At 37.6% G+C, this 16042-nt stretch overlaps 1 protein-coding gene across 26 annotated transcripts in view; it reads left to right on the plus strand.

Moving 5' to 3' along the window:
* The window catches only part of ZMYM5 (zinc finger MYM-type containing 5), a 77008-nt gene that overhangs the window by 29231 nt on the left and 31735 nt on the right, over positions 1–16042 (plus strand). For 21 of the 26 annotated variants that reach the window (XM_025462783.3, XM_049101082.1, XM_025462776.3 and 18 more), the window contains one exon: positions 11269–12951. In XM_025462783.3, coding sequence (XP_025318568.1) covers positions 11269–12021 — 753 coding nt within the window. In that variant the 3' untranslated portion in view covers positions 12022–12951. Of the gene's footprint in view, positions 1–11268; positions 12952–13254; positions 13411–16042 lie in introns of those variants that run through there. The other 5 variants (XR_007405818.1, XM_035716082.2, XM_035716076.2 and 2 more) reach the window with 3 other exon arrangements.

The raw sequence follows: 16042 nt of genomic DNA on the forward strand, positions 1-16042 counted from the left end.
TCAGCTTACATTAACGAGATTTATCTTAGAATCTTTTTTGTCAAGCTATCATTGAGCTGTCCCATCTCAAGTGAGTATTGAAATCAATTGATTATTCTAAGCCAGTTTTCCTTCCTATTCAATTTTTTAGAGTAGTTTGAGAAGAATAGGTATTAACTTTTCTTAAATGTTTGGTAGAATTCACCTGTGAAGCCAGTCCTGACTTTAGATTGTTGAGAATTTTTTTATTACTGATTCAATTTAATTACTAGTAATTCATTTATTCAGATTTTCTATTTCTGGGACGCCTGTTGTGGCTCAGCAGTTGAGCGTCTGCCTTTGGCTCGGCCTGATCCCGGGATCCAGGATTGAGTCCCACATCAGGCTCCCTTCATGGAGCCTGCTTCTCCCTCTGCCTATGTCTCTGTTTCTCTCTCTCTCTCTGTCTTTCATGAATAAATAAATAAACTTAAAAAAAAAAAAAAAAAAAAAACTTGTGCTCCTGGGTTTAAAAAAAATTTTTTTTCTATTTCTTCCAGTAAGATTATATGTTTCTAAGAATTTACCCGTTTCTTCTAGGTTGTCCAGGTTTTGGCATATAATTTTTCATAATACTCTTTAATATAATCTCTCATGTTTCTGAAATGTCATTATTTCTTCTACATTTCTGATTTTGAGTATTCTTTTTTTCTTGATGAGTGGCTAATGCTTTATCAGTTATTCTGTTTTATCTTTTCAAATGGTCTTTTCTATTTTTTAAAATCTATTTAAATTTATTTTTACTCTGTTATTCTCTTTCTACTAGCTTTGGACTTTTTGCTAGATTAGATTAGATTTGCTAGGTTAGATTTGAGATTTGTTTTGCTTTTTCAAGTACTATAAACTTCCCTCTTAGAATGGCTTTTTGCTGAGTCCCAAAGATTTTGGACTATTTCATTTTCATTTGTCTCCATGTATTTTTTATTTTCTCTCATTTCTTCATTGACCCATTCATTGTTTAGTTAGCCTGTTTTTTAGCCTCTGTTTGTTTTTTCCCATTTTTTTTCTTATAATTGATTTGTAGTTTCATACTGTTGTTATCAGAGATACTTGATATGATTTCAGTCTTAAATTTATTGAGACTTACTTTGTGGCCTAACACGTGATCTGTCGTGTTCCCACGTGCACTTGAAAAGAATGTGAATTTTGCTGGTTTGGGATGGAATATTCTATATATACCTGTTTAGTCCATCTGGTCTAATATGTCATTCAAAGCCACAGTTTTCTTGTAGATATGCAGTCTAGATGATTTATCCATTGATGCAAGTGAGGTGTTAATGTCCTCTCTATTACTACCAATTTTTCCTTTATATCTGTTAATGTTTGCTTTATGTATTTAGATGTTTCTGTATTTTGTACATAGATATTTACAATTGTTATGTCCCTCTCTTGCGGTTTGATGGATTTCTTTAATGTTATGCTTGGATTCCTTTCTCTATGATTTTGTGTATGACAGGTTTTTTTTTTTTTTTTTTTTTTTTTTTTTTTTTTTTTTTAATTTTTATTTATTTATGATAGTCACAGAGAGAGAGAGAGAGAGAGAGGCAGAGACACAGGCATAGGGAGAAGCAGGCTCCATGCACCGGGAGCCCGATGTGGGATTTGATCCTGGGTCTCCAGGATCGCGCCCTAGGCCAAAGGCAGACGCCAAACCGCTGCGCCACCCAGGGATCCCTATGACAGGTTTTTTATTTGTGGTTACCATTGGGTTCATATATAGCATCTTATGTGTATAGCAGTCTCTGTTAAGTTGATGGTCGCTTTATTTTGAACATATTCTGAAGACCCTACATCTTTAGTACACTTTCCACATTTTATGTATATGATGTCATTTTAATTACGTCCTTTTGTCTATTCCTAGACTAATTTTTGTAGATTTAATAGATTTTACTACTTTTTTTGTTTTAATCTCCATACTGGCTTCATAAGTGATTAATCCACTACCTTTACTATGTATTTGCTTTTACTTGTGAAATTTCTTCTTTTCATAATTTTCTTCGAGGGACGCCTGGGTGGCTCAGCGATTTAGTGCTTGCCTTTGGCCCAGGGCTCCCTGCATGGAAACTGTTTCTCCCTCTGCCTTTGTCTCTGCCTCTGTCTCTCTTTGTGTCTCATGAATAAATAAATTAAATCTTAAAAAAAAAAAAGTTTCTTCGATTGATGGCCTTTTCAGTTAAAGAATTCCCTTTAACATTTCTTATAGGGTGCCTGGGTGGCTCAGTCGGTTAAGCATCTGCCTTCAGCTCAGGTCATGATCTCAGGGTCCTGGGATTGAGCCCAATGTTGGGCTCTGTGCTCCACCAGGAGTCTGCTTCCCCTCTCTGATTCTCTCCCTGTCTTCTCCCCTGCCTCCCTCAACGCCCCCACAGGTGCTCGCTCGCTCTCTCAAATCTTTAAAATAAGAGAAAATTCCGTTTAACACTTCTTGTAAGGCTGGCTTAGTGATGATGAACTCCTTTAACTTTTGTTTGGGAAACTATTTTTCCTATTCTGAGTGATAATCTTGCTGGGCTTGGTTATAGATTTCTTCTTTCAGCTTTGAATGTATCATGTATCTTTGAATGTATCATGCCACTTTCTTTTGACCTGCAGAATTTCTGCTGAAAAATCAGCTGATTGCCTTTGGGGCTTCCCTTGTTTGTAACTGTTTTGCTGCTATAAAAGTTCTGTATTTATCATTACTTTTTGCCATTTGGTTATTATGTGTCTTAGTGTGGACCTTCTTGGGTTTATCTTGTTAAGGGCTCTCTCTCTGCTTCCTAGACCTGTTTGCTCACCAGATTAGGGATGTTTTCAGCTGTTGTTTCTTGAAATTAGTTTCTTTCTTTAATCCTTATACTATAAATGTTATGCTTAATGATGTTGCAGTTTCCTTAATCTATTCTCATTTTTTATTCTTTTTTCTTTTTGCTGTTTATCTTGAATGATTGCCATTACACTTCCAGATTCCTGATCTGTTCTTCTCCTTCCTTTAATCTGCTGTTGATACTATTTCATTTACTGAATTCTTCAGCTCCGATTGGTTCATTTTTGTATTTTCTTTCTTTGTTGAAGATCTTATGAATTCATCCACTCTTTTCTCAAGTCTACTGAGTATCTTTATGACCATCACTTTAAATTTTTCATCAGGCATATTGTTTATCTCCATTTCATTTAGTTTTTTTATTGTAATTCTGTCCTGTTCTTTCATTTGGGTTATATTTCTCTGTCTTGTCTAATTTTCTGTATTTGTTTCTATGTATTAGGAAGGTCAACTACATCTCCTGATCTTGAAAACAGTGGCCTTATGTAGGAGAGTCCTTCACATGATCTTTCTGGTTACCAGAACCAGGTGCTCTGGATGTGGGTTGTGTGTTCCCTCCTGTTGTGACTGAGCCATGGCTGCCTTCAGCCCAGCCACCTATAATCACTCTGTTTCCTGTGGGTGCGCTGCACAGGGTTTGCTCCCAGTGCCGTTGAAGAACCTGTCGTGATGTCATGACTGCTGTAGGCTGCTGTCATGGTCTCTTTGGTGGGCAGGGTGGCTGTCAGCCTAGCAGTCTGCTGTTAGCTTTTCTGTCACAGCTATAGGTACATCAAAGAGCAGGTTTTGCACCCTCAGCAAGCAGCCAGGTCAGGTTCCCAGCACAAGAACTGCAGGCATGGTGTATGGGCTTATTTCCCCCCCACCTTTTTCCAGGTAGCAATCGTTTTAGAGTGGTGCCAGTTCCAGCTGAGGCTGCCTGGTTGGATGGGGCAAGCACACAGTGCTAGCACAGTAGATGGAGAGTGTTTGTGGTGACTCTTGCAAGTGACCAGTTATCTAGACTAGGATGAGAAGGAATGGTACCCACCAGCACTTTTCTTAGAGTAATCTGCAAATCCCTGCCCCTCTGGCACACCTTCTAATAAGACAAGTCAGTAAATTTTCATGTGTACTTCAGATGGTTTTTAAACTGCTACTTTTCTTCTGTGTCTCAGGTCATGTTATGTAGCATGCTGGCCCTTTAAGGGTGAAGACTCAATTTCCTGTCACTTTCCAGCTATCCCAGAGTTAAGCCTACTGATTTTTATAGCTCTCAGAATTGAGCCCACTAATTTTTTTTTTTTTTTTTTTTTTTTTTTAAGGCAGAGGCATTACTTTATTCAGGCAGAGATGAGCCAGACATAACATGGCAGGAATATAGGGGGTCAGGATCAGGGTATGGGACCATACCCTTACCTGGTGGCCCCAAATACCCCAAGAAGGTGCAATGGGGAGGAGGGAACAGAGCTGGTAAGCCCTATCACAAAGACTACTAAAGTCCCCTCCCCTTTCTCAGCTGACTGTAGGAGGAAAGGGAGGGGTGCAAGGAAAGGGGCCTAATCCTATAGTGGTTCAACTAAGTGCTACTGATTTTTAAAGCTTCTGGGCAGCCTGGGTGCCTCAGCGATTTAGCGCTGCCATGTCTCCCGGCATCCAGTCCTACATCAGGCTTCCTGCATGGAGCCTGCTTCTCCCTCTGCCTGTGTCTCTGCCTCTCTCTCTCTCTCTCTCTCTCTCTGTCTCTCATAAATAAATAAAATCTTAAAAGAAAAAAAAAAGCTTCTAAACCTGGGGCCACCTGGGTGGCTCAGTGGTTGAGCGTCTGCCTTTGGCTTAGGGTGTGAACCTGGGATTCCAGGATTGAGTCCCGCATCGGGCTCCATGCATAGAACCTGCTTCTCTCTCTGCCCGTGTCTCTGCCTCTCTCTGTGTGTCTCTCATGAATAAATACATCTTCTAAAAAAAAAAAAAAACTTCTCAAGTTGAGCTCTGCTGATTTTCAAAGCCACATGTTACAGCAACTCATCTTCCCAGGACAGATCCCCAGTGCGTAGGGTGCCCTGTGTGGGATCTGAGCCTCTCTTCTCCATGCTTGCTATGTCCCTCCTGATTGTGGTTAGTTATACTGGGTGTTTGGTTCCCAAGTGCATCTCTTTTTGATGTGGACTTCTCTCAGTGTTTAGCCATGGAAGGTCTATTCTGCCAGTCTTTATAGGTCATTTAAGTTAGTGTAGATATAGCTGTTCTCTTGTGTCTGTGGAATAAGGTGAGCCTAAGACCCTCCTACTCCACTATCTTCTGTCACTTGGTACCAAAATCATTTTGATGGGAAAGGTAAGATCTTTTTAAAAAGCAATGCTAGGATGAGTTTTGGTTATATGGAAATAAATGCACCTTGACCCCATTTCTTCCCCATACACAAAAATTTATTCAATATGGATCATAAATGTAAAACCTATTTCACTGGATAAGGATTTAACTGGTTAGTGTCAGGGAGAAGTAACCCTGAGGTGTGCAAGGCTTTTTAAACAGTAGAAGAGGGATGCCTGGGTGGCTCAGCAATTGAGCATCTGCCATTGGCTCAAGGCGTGATCCCGGGGTCCTGGGATCAAGTCCCGCATCAGAGTCCCTGCACGGAGCCTACTTCTCCCTCTGCCAATGTCTCTGATGTCTCTGCCTCTCTATCTGTGTGTCTCATGAATAAATAAATTTAAAAATCTTATAAAAAGAAAAAAACAGAAGAGACAATAGGTGCCTATAATTAACTTTTAAGTCTTTAATTTTTTTAAAGTTTTATTTCTTTATTTGAGACAGACATGATAGAGAGAATATGTGTGCACAGGGTGGGGGCAGAGGGAAAGGGAGAACACACTCCCTACTGAACAGAGAGTCCTGTGCAGGGCTTGATCCCAGGACCCTGGGATCATGACCTGAGCAGAAGGCAGACATTTAACCAACTGAGCCACCTAGGTACCTCACCTTTTAAGTTTTTAAAAGAAAGGCTTATTTATGTTATTTTTATTATATTCTTTATATATACCATTATCTCATTTGTTTTTATTCTTTCACTGTTTTATATTTTAGTATTTTTTTGACATAAAATAAATTTCCAACATATAGTGTAACATCCAGTGCTCATTTCATCATGTGCTCTCTTTAATGCCTGTCACGTAACTATGCCATCCCCTTGTCCTCCTCCCCTTCCTGCAACCTTTGTTTTGTCCCAGAGTTAGGAGTCTCTCATGATTGGTCTCCCTCTTTAATTTTTCCCACTCAATTTCCCCTCCTCCTCTTACAGTCTCTTTCACTATTTCTTATATCCCACATATTAGTGAAACCATAAGATGATTGTCCATCTCTGATTGACTTATTTCACTCAGCATAATATCCTGTAGTTCCATCCATGTTGATGTAAATGGTAGGTATTCATCCTTTCTGATGGCTGAGTAATATTCCATTGTGTATATAAACCACATCTTCTTTATCCATTCACCTGTTGAAGGACATCATGGCTCCTTCCACAGTTTGGCTATTGTGGACATGGCTGCTATGAACATTGGGGTATAGGTGCCCCTTCATTTCGCAGCATCTGTATCTTTGGGGTAAAAACCCAGTAGTGCAATTGCTGGGTCATAGGGTAGCTCTACTTTTAAACTTCTTGAGGAACCTCCATACTATTCTCCAGAGTGGCTGCACCAGCTTGCATTTCTACCAACAGTGTAAGAGGTTCCCCTTTCTCCACATCCTCCGCCAACATCTGTTTCCTGTCTTGTTAATTTTAGCCATTCTGACTGGTGTAAAGTGGTATCTTATTGTGGTTTTGATTTGTATTTCTCTGATGACAAGTGATTTGGAACATTTTTTCATGTGCTTGTTGGCCCATAACTGTTGGATGTGGCTAACAGAAGAGAATGATGAGCAGTTTAAAATTAGGGGAAAAAGACTTAGCATAGGTTTGTTATCTTTTCAAAATTGTATATGGCAAAAACAACAATGAACTTCTGATTTGGTAATAAACCAATATTTTTTATAAGCCTTTTTTTTTTTTTTTTTTTTTAGTGGATGACTTATTTGTATTTCCTTAGACCATGAGTTTTTGCTAAGTAAAAGACAGTGAGCTCATGAACTTTAGACGAATGTAATGCGTATCATCTGAAGAGCATGAACCTTGTACATAGAATACCTACGTTTTACTCCAAGTGAACACCAAAGGAAGTAAAAACGAGAAAATACACATACTCAAAATCAGCAGCAACTGTTTACCCAGATTTTCTTGAATTAGTATATTGTTTGTCAATTGATCCCCAAAAGAAAGTCTTTCCATTCTACTGTGTGTATCTTAGTGATGCAAACTAGCTCATAAACAGTTGGCAAATACAAGAAAAATATTTCCATATAATACAGAACTTTTATAAATGTACTCTTCCCCCCACCACCACCACCTCATTAGTGGTTAGTGGCAAGCCTTCTCACAATTGAAAGTCTTAATAATGTGAGAAGACTTTAAGGAAAAACTGAAATCTTGTAGTTTATCTAAGAATAGCATATACAATTGTAAAATGCAATGATTGAATCTTGGTTTTACCCAATGACCTACCCAGAGGTCATTTTCTTCCCTATGAACATTTGGCAACTACATCCAAACATTTTTCATTATCATAGCTGGGGTAGTGCTATTGGCATCTACTGGTTAGGGGCCAAGGATGCTGCTAAACATCCTGCAATACACAGGACTGTCCCTCATAACAAATTATCTGGCCCGAGATATCAGTAGCGCCAAAGTTGAGAAATCTACAACCGAGGATAACTAGGTGTGGCTGATTGGTGTGCATGGTAAATACGGTAAAATGGAGGAAAACTAAATTTCCATCTTCCTCATTGAAAAGCCAATTTGTGATGCCTAAAACTGGGAGTAAAACCAGTAAATAGTGATACAGACTTGTTACTTTGATATTTGGACATAAACACCAAATGAATCAGCTAATGATGTTGAAAGTGATTAACTTCTGGGAAAGGAAAAATGGGAAAAAGTGGTAGTGTAGCACTCTGTTTTAATTAACCAGGTATAACTAGTTGCCTTATACTAAATATATGTTCAATTTTGATTAAGTAAAACCCTTACAATATGTTAAAGATGTTGAAGTTCAGAAAAAGTGTCTTATCCAGAGTCACATAGCTCAATTTGACCTCGTATGTAAAACCTCATTTTGCTCAATTGCATCTGACATGAATATTTAAGTATCTGTGTGCCTTATCTCCCTTAAGAAGCTATAGGTTCCTTGAGCCCAGGATCTATATCTGATTCAATTTAGTAATCTTCAGAATAAGTAGCCTTACATGTGGATTGATTTAACCATCTAACTGGGACATTTCTGAGAATGAAATGAGTTTCTGTTAATAAATATAGTGTTCTTCTTCTTGATAGTTTCTTGTATTTTTTTCCTCCTGGTTTTTTTTTTTTTTTTTTTTTTTTTTTAATTCATGATGGACATAGAGAGAGAGAGAGGCAGAGACACAGGCAGAGGGAGAAGCAGGCTCCATGCAGGGAGCCCGATGTGGGACTCCATCCTGGGACTCCAGGATTGCACCCTGGGCTGAAGGCAGGCTCTAAACCGCTAAGCCACCCAGGGATCCCCTCCTCCTGTTTTTTAAGGGGCTTTAGTTAATTGGTGGTGGCAATCTCACCTGCCTTTTAGCTTCAGTTTTCACCCAGGTCATCAGTAAAAATGTTGGTTGTGAGAGATGTAGTACTGTATTAGAGTATTTTTGAACTTCATTTTCAGAGAATCTCAGATGAATGTTCCTGGAAAGAGTGCCTGAAGACACAGGGAAAGATACAACCAGTTTAATCTTGGAACCTAGACTATAAAGCAGAAAACCCATGACCCTTTGGATCAGCCACCTTTGTCCTCTTATTAGTTCTTTGCTATTAGACTGTATTAGGTGATTGTCAAATAATCACAGGTCTCTTTCTTAAAGTTTATGCCAATAATAGCTAACATGAGTTTACTATGGTGGCAGATACAATTTTACATGTATTTTTGCATTTAATCATGTCAACAGTCTCTCATTTTATTGCCAAGGAAATTGAAGCTTCAGTGGTCAGGTAACTTATCCAAGGTCATACAGTTGGGACATGGCCCATCCACTGAAAATTATGACTATAACAAGTTGAATACCTATTCATTACTGGGAAACTTCAGGAAGGAGAAACAAGACCAATGCTTGGGTTTGGTTATAGAGAAAAATAACACTAACTGGAGATGCCTGGGTGGCTCAGTCAGTTAAGCGTCTGCCTTTGGCTCAGGTCATGGTCCCAGGGTCTTGGGATCAAGCCCCATATCAGCCTCCCTGCTCATGTTCTCTCTCATTCTCTCCCTCTCTCTCTCTCTCAAAAAAAATAAATAGCATTCTTAAAAAAATAAAACACACACAAAAAATAAAATAAAATAAAACACAAATCACTAACTATAGTCGTTGGCCTTCTGTTGGCTTTTTTATATACTCTTTCAATACGGTTTCATCCAATCTCAAAGTTTTAATTAATAGATTTTTATAAACTTCCAAAATATATCTATAGATATATTTTCTTTTTCCTTTTTTTTGGTGTTTTTGAATTTTTCTTCTGTGTATAGATACTAATTTTTTAAATTTCAGACTAATCCATTTGTAATCTCCATTTGAATTTTCCACAAATACGTCAGATACTTCTCTAAAACTGAAACTCCAAATTTACTTTCATTCTGCTTCCTATATCAATTAAGTGATCCTACCATTCAGGTAGATGCCCAGACAGAAACTTAGGGTCAGTCTTTACTCCTTCTTCCTTACCTTAGCATCCAGAGCCATTCAGTTACCAATAATTCAGATAGGTCAACTATATCCTATCTCTACTCCTACAATCTTAGATGTAGCCACCATCATGTCTTGCCAGAACTAAACTACTATAGCTCCTGAGTGTTTCTGTACCCTTGGTCTTCCTTACAGTTAGAAATCTATAATACAATCAGAGCAATGTTTCTAAATACGAATTTGATTATGTTGCTCCTGCTTTTTTTTTTTGCTCCTGCTTTTTTAATTCAGTGCTGCCAATGTTGCTTTTAGGGTTAAATCAAAACGAAGCTTTTAGTTGGGGTTTTTGGGAGTGGAGTTTGGGGTTTTGTTCTGTTTTGTTTTGTTTTTAAAGATTTACTTAGTTTAGAGAAAAAAAGAGCAAGTAGGGGGAGGGACCAAGAGAGAGAGAATCTCAAGCAGACTCTGCACTGAGTATGAAGCCCAATGTGATCTCACAACCTTAAGATCACAACCTGAGCCAAAATCAAGAGTTGGACACTTAATTGACTGAGCCACCCAGGGGTCCAAAAGTTCTTAGTTTTTTAAACATTATCAAATGCACCTTTGGAATTGTGCTGTATACAAAGATATCACAGCCAATAGGATACCATTCAGATTGTGTACTATATGTTTGTTATTCTGAAATTTTTTTAATTTTATTTTGTTGACTCTAAAATCAGTTCTATGTCTCAATTAAATGGAATCATATGTGATACCTTGTGATTGGTTTTTACTTATCATACTGTTTTCAAGGCTTATCCATATTGTAGCATATAACTTCACTTGTTATTGCCAAATAATATTCTGTTGTATGGATAACACACACATTTTCCCCCCACATTTTGTATTTATCCATGAGTAATGGACATTTGGGTTATTTTTACATTTTGACTATTATATTATGAATATGTTGCTGTGAACACTTTTTACAGATCTGTATAGACATATATTTTCATTCCGATATTGGTGGTTCATAAGGTATTGCTAGGCTGTTTTCCAAGGCACCTGTATCATTCTAGATCTGCATTAGCACCTTAGGAAAGTTTCGATTTTTCCACATCTTTGCCAACACTAGTCATTATATAGCCATAATAGTGGGTGTGAAGTGGCATGTGGTGGTTTTGATTTTTTTTTTTTTTTTAAGATTCTATTTATTTATTCATGAGAGAGACAGAGACCTAGAGACATAGGCAGAAGGAGAAATGGGCTACCTGCAAGGAGACTGACATGGGACTTGATCCCAGGACACGGGGATCAGGACCTGAGCCAAAGGCAGATGCTCACTGAGCCATCCAGGCATCCCAGATTTGTATTTCTTTGATGACAGATGATCAGCTTTTCACATGTTTATTGGGCATTTGTATATACATTGATCCTTTTAACAATTTTTTTTTAATTTAGATTTTATTTATTTATTTCAGAGAGAGTGTGAGAGCACAAGTGGTGAAAGGATAGGGCAGAGGGAGAGGGAGAAGCAAGCTCCCTAAGGAGCAGGGAGCCGGACTTGGGGCTTGATCCTAGGATGCTGGGATCATGACCTTAGCCAAAGGCAGGCGCTTAACTGACGAGCCACCTAGTTGCCCTTCTTTGTAACAGTTCTAAGATAAAAATTGTAATGTCTTTCTCCCCAGATGATGGAAACAAAATCAAAAAATTCGTCAGCATCAGAAAACAGAAAAAGGAATGCTGTTAGAGAAGAAAATGAAAGAAAATTATATGGACCATTGAATACTCTTTTAGAAAAAAAAGAGGGACTACCAGAACAAAAAGAAAAGACTTCAGAGCTACAGGTTTTGGCAGAATGTACAGATACCTTACTGATCAAACAGGATGTAACTTTACCTTCTTCTGTGTTAACCATAGCTGATAAATTTCAAGAGCAACTGGAAGAGAAAAAATCAGAAGACTCCATTATATCAGTTGTACTTTCTACAGACCCAGGTAAATGGCCCCGAATTTTGAATACTAAACAACGAGACATTCTTGTTGAAAATGATCCACCTCAAGTAAGAAATTTTAACTTTCCAAAAGATAATACAGGGAGGAAGTTTTCAGAAACTTACTACACACGAATTCTTCCAAATGGTGATAAAACCACTAGATCTTGGTTACTTTATTCGACTTCAAAAGATTCTGTGTTTTGTTTGTATTGCAAACTCTTTGGGGAAGGGAAAAATCAACTGAAGAATGAGAATGGGTGCAAAGATTGGCAGCATTTATCACATATTCTTAGTAAACATGAGGAAAGTGAAATGCATATCAATAATAGTGTTAAGTATTCAAAATTAAAATCTGATTTGAGAAAAAATAAAACTATGGAAGCTGCAGAACATGGATTACATGAGAATGAGAAAAATGATGGTGTGCTGCTATTGTACATGTAATATACATGTGGTTCTAGACATAACAGGATCTTACATTTATTAAAGATCTATACCCTAATGGTCAGTACCATTTGTGTTGTGAGGCTCCTATAACTTTGAACAGTTTGTTAAGCAATAAGTATAATAGTAAATAGTAAAGAATGTTTCTGTTCCAAATTCTAAAGTTAATTGGATTCAGTAGTAATGCAGATTTCAATAAGGCAATTGGGGTTTTTTTGTTTATTGCTTTTAAAGATTTTATTTATTTACTCATGAGCCACACAGAGATAGAGGCAGAGACATAGGCAGAGGGAGAAGCAGGCTCCATGCAGGGACCCTGATACCAGGATTCCAGGATCACAACCAGGGCCCAAGGCAGACCTCATCTGCTGAGCCACTGAGGCGTCCCAATAAAGGCAATTATTATTTTTTCCACACCTTTTAAAATTGGCTTTTGAGGGCTAACAGTTGACATGTTTGGTTAACTTTCTGTTCTGATTACTTTGAAAGAGGGAACGAAAGTCTTTATCAATACTAGTTTGAATAAGATACTATGTGAATATTCATGTCATTATTAAAGTAAAAACATTCAGAAACAGTTTGAGAGTAGAATGGAATCTGAAACTGCAGCTTTTTGCTATTAAACCAAATACCTGTGATTTATTTCTTTTAGATAAAACATTGTTTTATTATTTGAGTGAAATAGCATTATTTTTTATATTAAAGTGATTTGCATTTTATTGATCTTAATTTATAAATGTTTTAGCTCTTGTGTGAGAACTATAAAAATAAAGAGTGTATACCTATTTTTATGTTAATACAAATATAAGAAATATTAAAAATATATTAAGTCAACCTTTAGGTACTGTGGCAATTTCTTTTTCCTGTAAAGGAGACTGCATGCTTGAAATTTGAGAAATAAAAGAAAATCAAGGATCTCTCATTTTTAAATGATTGGTATTCTCATCACTTTTTATGTAGTAATCCTCCCTTTGTATCTGATTTCAAATACCAACATAATCATATATTAAATTCTTAACATATACTTGGGTTTTGTCTCAAAGCTGTGAAACAAAATGGCATACGAGCAACAACTAGAGAAGAAGAGGTTGCGTTCTTTTTGGTGGGGTGACACTAGGAGTACTTTTATATTATGTCAGTGATGCCAGTGCATAAAACTATTTTTAGAATACCTAAGAAAACCATTCTCATTGATTCATAACCATTTTGGTTTTTTGACAACTGGACTCTTAGATTCTTTAAGAGTTGGATCTGAATGAAGCTTTGGGATGTTTCCAAAAATCCAGTTTACTCTTGGAGGCCTGAGAGGATGCTCTAGAGAGTGTAACACAGACTTTGAAGTTCCTTTCCAAATGATCAATGTGCCCATTATCTCATTAAATTTAACAGGTAATTGAATGACATTATATTAGATAGCGCTTGTATCAGTGGTATCTTAAATAAAGTAATGAAATCAGCCAGCGGCTACTTAAGGATAATTTGCTAAAAATATCAAATTTATCCATTGAGATAACAAAATTAAATCTTCTCCTTTAAGTTCTTTTGTATCTTCAACATACTGCACACCTATAAGGCACCATAAGCTTTTCACGTAGTTATGAATTAAATGTGAAAAATTCAAAAGATGTAGATGCTAGGTTTATCCGTGTTTATTATAAATCTCATTCTACTTTTTGGTATGTGAAATTTTTCATAATGAAATGTTGAGGGGAAAAAACTCAGAACGTTATAAAAATATCTCTATGCAGGGGAATAATTTTTTTCCAATTATCAAATTTTCTTTTTAATTGTAAAACTGTTCTTACTATAGAAGGAAGGAAGAAGACATGTCAAGTTTTGCTTATCATCTCCTTCCTTAGTTAAAGGATTTGTTATTGATCTGGACTGTACCTATGGTTTGTTTTCACCTTTTTATTTCATTGAGAAAAGGCATTAGGAAACCTCTACCACTGATTCAATATAAAAAAAATATTCAGGACAATTCAGAATAATAGTCTTAGGAAATGGCAATTTATTGGTTTTCTCATTTCACATAGGATGAATAAAACTCATAAATTTTTTATATGTACAAGATACAATTTGCTTACATGGGATGCAAAAGTGAAAAAGTGAAGTAAAGAGCTCAATCAAGTTCTGTAGAAAGAGTAATGCTTTATCATTTTAGGTCATGTCACTCTTATGTTTCAAAGCTTTGAAGTTCCCCATTGCTTTCAGTTCAAAACTCCCAGCTCCTTGGCACATTATAAGTAAGTAGCTGTAATCATGAATGGCAGATAATAGGGAAGGAGAGGTTGTAGACAAAAACAACATGAAGTACAAAATTGTAGTAGAATAGTGCTAATTTTTTTTTTTTTTTTAAATTCACAAAGAGAGAGAGAAAGAGGCAGAGACACAGGCAGAGGGAGAAGCAGGCTCCATGCGGGAGCCTGACATGGGACTCGATCCCAGGTCTCCAGGATCAGGCCCTGGGCTGAAGGCAGCGCTAAACCACTGAGCCACCTGGCCTGCCCTAATTTTGAATTATAAAGTGTGACTGTGTTAGGATGAGATTACGAATTTGGGAGTCAGGGGTGCCTGGGTGGCTCAGTCGTTAGTTAGGCATGTGCCTTCCACTCAAATCATGATCCTGGGATCAAGTCCCGAGTCAGGCTCCCTGCTCAGTGGAGAGCCTGCTTCTCCCTCTCCCTCTGCCCCTCCTCTGTTCATGTGCTCAGTGCTCGCTGTCTTTCACGAATAAATAAAATCTTTAAAAAGATAAAAGATTTTGAGAATTTAGCTATAGCTAAAAGAAAAATCTAAGGCAATTACCTAAATCTTTGTTTTTGATAATGTTAGTTTAGGAAAATAATGGTGTAATACTGAGGACATGGTTTTCAGAAGCTTGTGATTTTTTTTTTTTTTTTAAGGCAACAGGATTTTAAACGTGGAGAGTACATAATTATGAAGTCAGATCTAGAATGAAGAGCAGTTAATCCAGTTTGCTTCTACAGATATATAAAGCAAGGAAAACTTAAAGCCTGGGAAATTGGACTAATACACATTTAGATGTTAAAAAGACTTTCATGGGGTACTTGGCTGGCTCCATAGAGCATGCAAATTTTGATCTCAGGATTATGAGTTCAAGTCCCCTGTTTTAAGCTGACTTAAAAAAGACTTTCGTAAGTCATTTGCTTACAAATTAATAATCCCCCAGTAAAACTGATTTTAAAAAACAAAAATAATCACTATCAAGAACCACTGAAGGTATTCCTGGCTGGCTCAGTCGGTAGGGCATGTGACTCTTGATCTCAGGGTGGTGATTTGAGCCCCATTTTGGATCTGAAGATTACTTTAAAAAACTCACAGAGATCCTATGGACATTAAAAAAAGAAGGTTATGGGATCCCTGGGTGGCGCAGTGGTTTGGCGCCTGCCTTTGGCCCAGGACGTGATCCTGGGGACCTGGGATCGAATCCCACGTCGGGCTCCCGGTGCATGGAGCCTGCTTCTCCCTCTGCCTGTGTCTCTGCCTCTCTCTCTCTCTCTCTCTCTGTGACTATCATAAATAAATAAATAAAAATTAAAAAAAAAAGAAGGTTATGAATAACTTACATCAAAGAATTTGACAGACTTGATGTAGTATGCACATCCTTTGAAAAACACAACTTCTTAAATCTGTCCCAGGAGGAGCACCTGGGTAGCTCAGTCTGTTGAGTGTCCAACTCAAGCTAGGTTTGGGTCTTGATCTCAGGGTCATGAATTAAAACTGTACATCACACCCAGTGAAGCCACTTACATAAAAAAAAGAAATCTTTCCCAAGAAGAACATCTCAATAGCCCTGTCTCTATTAAAGAAATTGACTGAAATTACAAGCCTTTTTTTTTTTTTTTATGATAGTCACAGAGAGAGAGAGAGAGGCAGAGACATAGGCAGAGGGAGAAGCAGGCTCCATGCACCGGGAGCCCGACGTGGGATTCGATCACGGGTCTCCAGGATCCCTCCCTGGGTCAAAGGCAGGCGCGAAACTGCTGCGCCACCCAGG

This window comes from Canis lupus, chromosome 25 (genome assembly GCF_003254725.2).
Source record: "Canis lupus dingo isolate Sandy chromosome 25, ASM325472v2, whole genome shotgun sequence".
NCBI lineage: Eukaryota > Metazoa > Chordata > Mammalia > Carnivora > Canidae > Canis > Canis lupus.